This window comes from Phyllopteryx taeniolatus, chromosome 1 (assembly GCF_024500385.1).
Source record: "Phyllopteryx taeniolatus isolate TA_2022b chromosome 1, UOR_Ptae_1.2, whole genome shotgun sequence".
In the NCBI taxonomy this organism is placed as follows: domain Eukaryota; kingdom Metazoa; phylum Chordata; class Actinopteri; order Syngnathiformes; family Syngnathidae; genus Phyllopteryx; species Phyllopteryx taeniolatus.
Genome location: NC_084502.1, coordinates 19779765 through 19789945, shown reverse-complemented (window position 1 = coordinate 19789945; position 10181 = coordinate 19779765). Strand labels below are relative to the sequence as shown.

Genomic DNA, 10181 nt, shown 5'->3' with positions numbered 1-10181 from the left:
CATTCTGGGGAATCTCTTTGATGTGCAATGCTCATTTCCCAATGGTTATGGCTATTATGCACATTTGCTCCAGAAACAGCTGTTTATTGTACTCTATAGTCAGTCATCTTATGAATCATATTGATTACTCATAGGAATTCCCACTTTTCCTGACATTTGTTCCAATCTTTGGTTGATTTAATCATAATGGAAGTCTTCATGATTGATTTTTGTTTGTCATACTGTAGGGAAAACAGTATTATAGTACAACGGTGATGTGGCCTCAGTCACTCTGATCATCTGTAAAACAAACACATCAAAACAATTTAGCTTTTGACCCTTTTTTAAAAAAAAATAAAAACACCCAGTGCCGAGCTCGTTCCCAGTCAGAACACCGTCAGAAAAGTTACAAGTGGTTAACTGTTTTGCTGCGCCAGGGCACCCCCTCCAGCAGTGCTTCTCAATTGTTTTCTGTTACGACCCCCGCCCCCCAGGAAGGAGAAAAAAAATTGCGACGCCCCCACCCTGTATATAACATTGGATATAAAGGATCATCTAATCTAATCCTTATAAACATTGAAGAAAGTACACACGAAAGATATAGATCAATTTACAATAAAGAATACATTTAATAATGTTGTTTTCAGTCTGTAACAGAAAATAAAGTGCATCAATTTCCCTGAAATAGAAAAGAGCGAGCGCAACGAGCGCACCACTGCCATCTACTGCAGTGGATGTGCAATTGTGCTGGCTCATGTAATTTGAACTATACAGTATTAGCAAAGAGAGTTTCTTTAACCAATCAGATTTCAAATGTGTCTTTCCAAGGCCAGCGAGCTGACCCTAAATGACATCAGCATTTTTCTGTCCCTTGATTGGTTGGTCAGAGCAAGCCAAGTTCGACTACAAAAACAATGATTTGTGCACATTTGAGAATCAGCATCTCTGGTGAGTATGGCGTAGTTTATGTAAATGTTGTCCATTTTTGTGATGTTATCAGATAAATATTGATTGTGAACTCCTCCAGATGATGTCCATGGCACAGTTGCATGTTGTTTTGATGAATTAGAATTGCAATGCAATTGCAATGCAATAAGTGACTGTATTAAAAGGTGGATTAAGTCGTATAAGTCTCCAGCAGTTCCAGGTACCAAATGCATAGCCAGTCCCTGCAATAGTCCAAAACAGTGGGCTCTAAAATTTATGCCCAAAAGAAAATAAATCTTTTACCAAAATAGCTTATTACCATACTTTGTTATTGAGCCGACTCGATAGCAAATGATGGATATAATGATTTACAAAAACAGATGTGTTTGTCTAGTAGGCAGTGTTGTTGATTCACTTAGTAACTTCATGAGCGACTACATAGAACAGACTGTAACCTCAGCTATTTTAAGACGTAATAGAGTTATTAGAATGAGGACAAAGGGGAGGGTTGAGAATAGTACTTGAAATTGATGAAAAGTACATTAACCCCAGAAAGACGACGTGTTAAAGTGATGTAACCATTATGAAGCACCAAAATAGCCTCTTGACCCACATACTGTTATTAATGAGTCAACAAACTGATTCTGTTTACTGCACAATACATAACCAAACAAGACATTAAATGGAGCAATGGATTAATTTTTTTAATGTCTCAACCCACTTGATCAATGGAAATATTTAATAACACATATTCAGCACCAGAAATAATGTGCAGCTTCTGTATGGCATTTTTCGCATGGCTGTTGGTTGGCAGTGTGAGCGCAATCTATTACAAATATTTGGAGCGCCCCAGCTGCTGGAGGTTGTAGTGGTTGGCAGGCAGCCACATTCCAGAAAAAAAGCAGAATTATATAATGCTGAGTACCTTGTCCCCATGTCAACATTGTACAATTGCCAAGCTCCTGGTAAAAATGTAGAGTCCATGTTATTAGGAAATTAGTAATAGGTCGATTAATTTGGGTTGAAATGTAAAAAGACTACTCTCTCTACTTGTGAAATCTAGTAGTACCAAACAGCATTAAAATGTTGCATTGAAGCCGCATGTTTTCTTCCATTCTCTCTTACACGCTGGCTCTTTATGTGCATACACTGCAGCACTGTGGAGGTGTTTGTGCATGTGTGAGTGTGGGACAGGTTTTTTGTGTGTGTGCACCAGTGATGGAGCGATGATGGTGACTCATCGCTGATATGTGTGTACTGTATATAAGAGAGAGGGTGAGAGACGAGCGGGCTGTATAAAGTGAGCCATAACGCTACTGTGTCCTGCATAAGAATGCTGCAGTCTCAAATAGCAACGCATCCTGCTTGGCTTTTCATCGCAAAACCATCCTTAGTTTTCTAATTAGGTGGATACCATGGAAACAAGTGAAACACAGACAGGTATGATAGAGAAAGAGCCATCAAATAATATCTATTTTTTAAAAGTACATACTTTATCAACTACTGTGTAATAGCGACCTTGGGTTTTGTCTTATTTCCAGCTCAGAGAATTTTTCTTTCCAACTGCACCTCCAGCAGAGACAAGGACAATCAGCTCATTGGAAGTTCAAAAGCGTCACCATCTGCTACTCTCTCTCTGATTGCTATTTATTTATTTCATTTGTGGTGAAAATGAATGGAGAGAAAGATTCCCTGTTTCACACTAATAATGCCCTTGTAATATATGTTCAGTCAATAAGAAAAACAACAACAATGAAAATGGTTGGCCCAATTGTGTACAATTTCATAGAAGTCCAAAAACAATCAAAATATATAATTCCTTATAATGTCTCCGTTATCAGCTTCTCAAGATGATTGGTCACTTACTTGAAATACTTGTTTTTGGGAGCAAGTTAGGCTTGTGAGAGGCTAATCAACTGGTGAAACATTATTAGCGACAATTGCAAACCACCCTCCATCACAAATCTTTTTTTTTTTTTGTAAAAAGAAATCTATCATACGTTTACTTTTCGATTTAATGTCAGTTCATTTGAGCAGAAAAAAACATCATCAAGGGAATATAATTTGCAATTTTTCCACACAAAACAAAACAGTGATAAAATGTCAGTGACATGCTTTTTGGGGCAAGTGAGGCCAAATATCTGTTGTGTTCAATAGATGTTTGCTCAGAGTTGAGGCCCACAGCCTTCTGGGGAGATATGTCTTAATGCACTCTGATATAAGCTCCTGTGAATATTTTTTTCTTCAACATGTTTTGTACAAAATGTGCCATCAAACAAGCTCAGAATTCACTGGAGCATTGTTGCAAGTCGACATGTGGTGCCTCACTTTCATCATCTTTGAGTCATTACCAGCTCATCATTTTCCCTCTCTAGCCAACTGTCTGATTGAAACCGTCAAACTGTTTTGTACCATTTTCTTTTGGAGGTTCCTCAAAGGAGCCACAAACCAAAGCCGGGAAGGAGAGATCACAGCGAGAGCAGCGAAAGAAAGGCAGCAAATACAGAACAGGAAACCAAAGATCCCTTCAACTGTGAGCACGAAAGGCAGAGAGAGATGGATGAGGTAGTACGTCACACCCAAACACAATTTGCAAGAAGTTATAGTTATGAACAGATAGACGGAAACAGGAAGATTGACAGGAAAGGGTTGAGAAAGTGCTTGGAGACACGGAACATTTGTTTTCTGTAGCCTTCATATTGATGTGGATGTTCTTCTTATCCTGAGGCAGCTCACTTTTATTTGGACGTGTTACTTATTTTGCTTGTTTACCATGCTTTGCCACCTCACAAAATTGGAAGAATATCTATGATACAGTACATCACGATATCCGTGTAATGGAAGAAGTGAAAGTGAAGAGTTTCAGCTGGTGGTGAAAACACAGTATCACACTATGTAATAAAATACATATATAAAAAGAGCCACTTGATTTTAGGTAGAAAAAAGGAACAAACCTAAGAAACAAAATTGAAACTCTAACATTGACATTATTTTTCAGATAGAATTACATACAGTTCAGACATTGATCACACAAGGTGCAAAATGACAAATGGAGGTCGGAAAAAAACCCCATACAGTTTTTCTCAGTCACTTTGGTACATTTCTCAGATCAGAATTAAAATTCTCAAAACTACTTGTTCAATCTTCACATTATTTGATCACATTGTGCATATAAAAAAAGAAGTTTCTCATTTTTTTTTAACAAAGTGCAAATGCCTTGATAGTTGCCTCATCCAAGCAAATGATTATGTACAATACTCTGCGGTCTCCGACATTAACAATTGCTCATGTCATCTTGATCAAAATGTATTATGAAATAAAATAAAAATAATGGATGGATATATTATAATGTATAGTGAATAGTCTCACCCCCCACAACATTTAGGCATTATTTCATCGCGCAAGTCTTAACATGCAAAATAGCCAAACAAGTTGCCATATGTCAAGCATATTTCCATACATTTCTATCAGACTTTTTTGCAAGGTAATTCTTGACTTTCTCTAACAAAAAAAAAAAAAAACGCGTGAAGCATTGGAGCAACCAATGATTAATCCGTTTTCTCAAATAGCTCAAAGATGCATCTCATGAACCATCAACTAGCAAGTATACGGTATATACGGTATATCCGGAGCACAACACAATGTTACAATGTCTGACAATGAAAGGATAAGGGCGGGGTTAACAGCCAGAGAGAAAAAGTAAAGGAAGAGGAGTGAGGCAAAACAGAAGAAGCAGGACAGGCCGAGGACAAATGCGCATTCCTGATCGCATAAGAGCCACACTTGTTCACCATGTTCTCAACCGCATTGCCATTCTTACAGCACTGCATGTATAGTTTCCCTGAAGGAGATTATCTTATGTTTACATTTGTACTTTTTCTTGGGTGCTATTCAATGCTGTCTTTTCCTTTCTGTATCACAATGACATGGTCAAATAATAGTACAAACAGTAAAAGCGTAAATGTGTGTGTTGTCCTGTCTCTTCAGTTCAGTTCAGTTCAGTTTATTTTTGAAAGGGGACAATGCAATTTCATAAAACACATGAAGTACACATGGTTAAAAAAGCCAGAATTAGCCAGAAGGCTAGTTTTCATCTGTCTCTTGCACTCAATCTCCCACATACATTAAGGCAGTGTGCCATGAGCGCTCTTCAGGTGTGCTGTGGGAAATTATAAAATGTTATGTAATTGCTCCAAAAAATCATTTATTTACAAGAAATAATGTATCTTTGTTCATCTATTTATGCCAGTGAGGCATAGTGACAGATTTATTAGATAGCAGGAAGTGCATACAGTAATTAATGTATCCACTTTTGGTGACAGTTTTGTTCGTTGGTGTGCCGTGAGATTTTTCAATTGTAAAATATGTGCCTTGGACCCATAAAGGTTGGAAATCACTGCATTAAGGTAACTTACAATTTAAAATAATTGTCATCAAAACTTTAGCCATAGTTTGAATCAAAACGTCAAATGGTATAGTGACAGCATGTTTGCTAAACTGCTGCTTGTGGTGAAGTGAGCTGTGTTGAGTTGAGTTCACTGCAGCCATACGGTCCTCGTATCTCAAATTTTTGCCTCCAAGTCGAAGCAAAAATCAAGCAAACAACGGTTTGTTATCCTGAAAAACTCATAAGTCGGGTCACAGCACATTGGGCATATGTATGTGTGTATACTTACATATACATATATATTTTCGCTGCTCAAAACATTGCATTGAGGAGAGAATATTGAGAGCCACATCATATTAACATCTGAACTTGCTTGGGTTTCATTGGACAGTATCCATATTTGTTGCCAGTGTATTGCATGCAATATTGTACTGTGAGAGAACATTGTTGTTTTGTCCCACCACAAAGCTCACATACATATGCTTGAATACCAACTCCAGTGCAAAGGATAAATGTGTTTTGCTTTTTATGGTGTGCCCGTGTGTTTCCACCCACTCGGTAGGCAAGCTGGCCTCCTTTCACTTCTTGACAGTTGCAGAGCAACAGAGGCCGCCTGGTCACACAAAGAGTAGAATGATCAAAACCTGTCTGCAAACAACAACAGCACAAGCTTCCTGTTAAGTCGGTACTGCAAGCAAATCTGCACTCATTGCATGGATGCCATGGAAACATTTATAGAGGACAAAGACTCACTCACAGGGCACAAGATGCTGTCTGCCTTCCGCGCATGGATCCTTCTGGTGTGAGCATTAAGATTCTTTTTTCCAGGTGATCAAGTATATCGCTTTTAATCCCTGGAGATTTTCATTCATCTGTTAAAACGACAATAATGCTTGCATGTAATGTTAACGGTAGTTTTCGCATTTAGTTGCTAATTGTGGGAAAAGCCATTAACCAATCAGGTAGAGTTGCACAGTCAAGTTAAGAAGAAACACAAATATAATACATGAAACATTCTTCTTTCCTTTACAAAGCTAATAAAACTAAATGAGTGACAATATGTTTTATTGAAGTTGTAGTTTCCATTGATGTGCAACTGCACGTCATCATACTGTAAGCCGTTTCTATTTCTTTTTATAACATTTTACGCCTTTCATGTACCTGTAGCTAAGGTGAAGAAACAAAAATGCATTACTAAAATGCATTAAGTGCATTATAATGCTGAAGAGTGGAACACAGCATGTGGAATTCAAAACTGAACATAAATGGAAGGACGTACCACTGCAGTACCGCTTTAAATAGGTGGGGAACAAAGATACTACTAAATGAATACTACTAAATTATACTGCCAATAAACCAACAGCAGCCAGTTTCCTAAAATGTGTTGGTTAATTGTTAGTGTAGCATAGAGTCCTGAATTCGGGACACAATTTGATTATATAGGCCTTTCTGATTGTACTGTAACTGATGCTAAGAGCAATGTCTGACTAGTCAGTGACTTCAAATGATGTCAGAAAATCCTATTGATTTAGTAATTCGTCCCTGAGCATCCGAGGGGAGTCACACACAATTTCAATATAAAATATGGCTCATTGGGTGTTCATAGAAGTACACTTTATTTTAAGTATGCGACAACAACAAAATGACATGCAAGTATCCCTATCTCTAAATGATATTATACAAATAATGGTTCTGTAGTTACAAAATATAGAGATATTTAAGACCATATATACATGACATTTACATTACTGTATCCATTGCGTTAATTATGTGTATTACTATATAAACATTTAATAGGTATTCTTTTTAATGTCCATAAGATTATTATTTGCATTATTTGTTATTATTTCATTATTGTTAGGATTATTATCTTTATTTGTACATGTCTATAAGTTACTCCCAAAAAAACAAAGCATGTTGCAGAAGAGAAAACGGGACCATACCTGACGCCACTGTGCCTGAATGGTCAAGGAGCAGAGGCCGATGGGGTGCCGTTTGTAAAGCGGCTCACACTGAAAATAACAGCAACATTTTGTTACATTTAGCTTCACAGTGTTTTAAAAAATGGTGCAAATTTTCTAGAGTTACTTTTTTGCACATTTAGAACAATATTTGTCAACTTTATGGTTAAATCCAAACATTAAATGTTACATCTAAATCTCAAATCTAAATATATATTTACATATTAAATATATATTTAAACATATATCTAAATATGAATCTTAAATAGCAATGTTTTATATATATACATATCTTAAATGTAAATTTGAATATAAATCTGAAAAATAAACATTAAATCAATATATAAATGTTAAATCTATATTGAAATGTTAAATCTATATCTAAATATAAATCTTACATTTAAACGTAAATATTAAAAGTAAATGTTAAATATATATTTAATTAGAATTATTAAATATAAACGTTTGAGGTCAAACTAAATATTTAGCTAATATGCAATTCCACGCAGCCAAGAAACGGAAGTACCAAAATAAAAGCTGTGTGTTTGTCGTGTCAAATAACATAAAAAAAAACATCTTATACAGGGAAATGGACCCTTGAACATAGATGATCACTACCTGAAATAACAAACCAGTTAGGGAAACTTTATTTGACGAGTACTTTGCGTGTTTAGTGTTACTTTTTCAGGGTGTGCTATTTATATATATAATATATTTCCAAGGCTCAATTTCCCTGTATAATTTCCCTGTATAAGATGTTTTTTTCTTTAAAAAGAAAAATGTGTTTATGTTGTTATTTGACCCTAGTGAGGATAAGTGGTACGGAAAATGGATGGGTGGATTTATATTTAACATTTAGTTTGAATATTTATATTGTACGATATGTAAGATTTATACAGTATTAATAGATTTAACATTTATACATATATTTACCATTTAGATTTAATATTTATATATATATATATATATATATATATATATATATATATATATATATATATAACATTTAAATATATATTTAACATTTAGATTTCAGATTTAGGTGTCACATTTAATATTTGGATTTAACTATTAAATTGACAAATATTGCAGAACATATGCAGAAATATGCAGAAAGTAACTCTCGAAAATTCACACCAGTTTTTTTAAACACGTTTTGAAGCTAAAATGTTGCTGTTATTTTTGGCGTGAGCAGCTTTACAAACGACACCCCATAGTATGGGCTGCTGTTTGTAGAGGCCACCTGGCGCTCTGTCCTCGGTAAAGCATGGAGAGTTGGCTATGCAGAGCACAAAGTTCAACAGACTATTTGTACATGGTGCTAACTGGGCTAGCAAGCTAAAACTATATTCCAGCCGCATTTAGATTCCAGTGAGGTAAAACAATGACAGCTTGGAATCTAGCATGGAGCTTTCGCCTGCCCGACACAACTTCTGCATTGTCCACATTGATACATTTAATGCCAAAGGCTTTGTGAGACCTGTGAGCTGTGACACCACTGCAGTTCCCTTTTGACCTGTTAAGGAATTCATTGTTCAATCTCCCTAGAACATGGACACAAGCACAGACACACACAGACGTCTTATTTACCTTGACCACATTCATATTTAGTAGTCTAATTAAGCAGTGCTTCTTGGTACCATCAGAGGTTTGGCATCAAACATTGTAAACATTCTTTTTGTTTTGTGTTGTGTAAGACAACTGAGCTTCCTCTTGTTGTTAAATCATTCTGTGTAGGTGTACACAAACACTACCGAGTTGTGTAACCTCACAGCATGAAAAATAGGTCTCTTTCCGTCCACCCCTACACACACACACACACACACACACGCACACACTGTTATCTGTCACTATCTCACACTCAGCTACCCACTCTCTGTTGCTTTTATTGTCTCCTCCCCTGTGTCTTTTATCTCCTTCACATCCCTACTTGTGCCCGCATCATCATTTATTTCTAAATTTATGAAATGATGCAGTTTTTGCTCTTCCTCCTCTGGCGGGCATGGAGCTGGCCATGAATGGGTCCGTGCAGAGGTCCGTGGTGGCCGCCCATTGCAGAGGGGCTGTAGCGATGGCGTAGCTCCTCGTTGTTGATGTAGCACAGCTGCACGGGCCGAGGGATGGGTTCCCCCATGAAGTAGCCCTCGTTTTCCTCCGATTCAGAGGAAGAGGAGCAGCTGGAGCACCATGGGTCGGCGGCTTGCATGTGCCCATCGTGCCAGCGTGGCCCACCCAACCCAACAGGCTGCCAGCCAGCATTTTGCAGGGTGAGATCAGAAGTGGTGCGGGGACACGGCCGATGGGGTTGCTGTCGGCATCCGCCTGGCTCCGGCCCAAACAACTCCCTAGCAGCGTGACCAGAAGGGAGGCGATCGTAATCCTCCTGGACACGATGGTAGGGCAGCTCCACCATTTGAGTAGGTCGGTCAGTTACCAGGTGCAGCGCGTTGTCAGAGCGAGAACGACGGGAGCGTTTGTGGTGGCGCGCGCTGCGGTGTTGCCCGCTTCCCCGATGGTGTTTGCGATGTCTCGGTTGAGGCTGTTGATTCTGGGATGAGAGTTCCTGCCCGTTTATGAGTCGGCGGGGTATTCTGTCACTCATGGGAGCCATCCGCAAGTTGCCACTGCTTCCCATAACCCCAACATGACCTTTGCTCTCGAAACCCAGTGGCCGTGGGCCATCCCAGTACTGCAGTGGGTAGCCCACGCTGTGTGGGGTGTACATGTTGTTGTTAAAGGGACGAGAAGAGGACAGAGACTCTGTACTATGGAACTGGACTGAAGAGCTAAGCGTTCCCATGTTGCTCTTTTCTGACACGTTTACACCTGAATCCTTGCTCAGGTCAGGCATGGAGAACCTGGACAAATTCTCCTGACGCTTGCTGACCCCATCCAGAGATTTGCCTGTTTAAATGATAAAGCACATT

General features: G+C 38.2%; 1 protein-coding gene across 4 annotated transcripts in view; it reads right to left on the bottom strand.

Annotated features, from left to right (window-relative positions):
- Positions 1-6885: 6885 nt before the first annotated feature.
- LOC133480607 (prickle-like protein 2) overlaps positions 6886-10181 on the bottom strand; it is a 41742-nt gene continuing 38446 nt past the window's right edge. For all 4 annotated transcript variants that reach the window (XM_061778920.1, XM_061778940.1, XM_061778930.1 and 1 more), the window contains one exon: positions 6886-10158. In XM_061778920.1, coding sequence (XP_061634904.1) covers positions 9215-10158 — 944 coding nt within the window. In that variant the 3' untranslated portion in view covers positions 6886-9214. The remainder of the gene's footprint in view (positions 10159-10181) is intronic.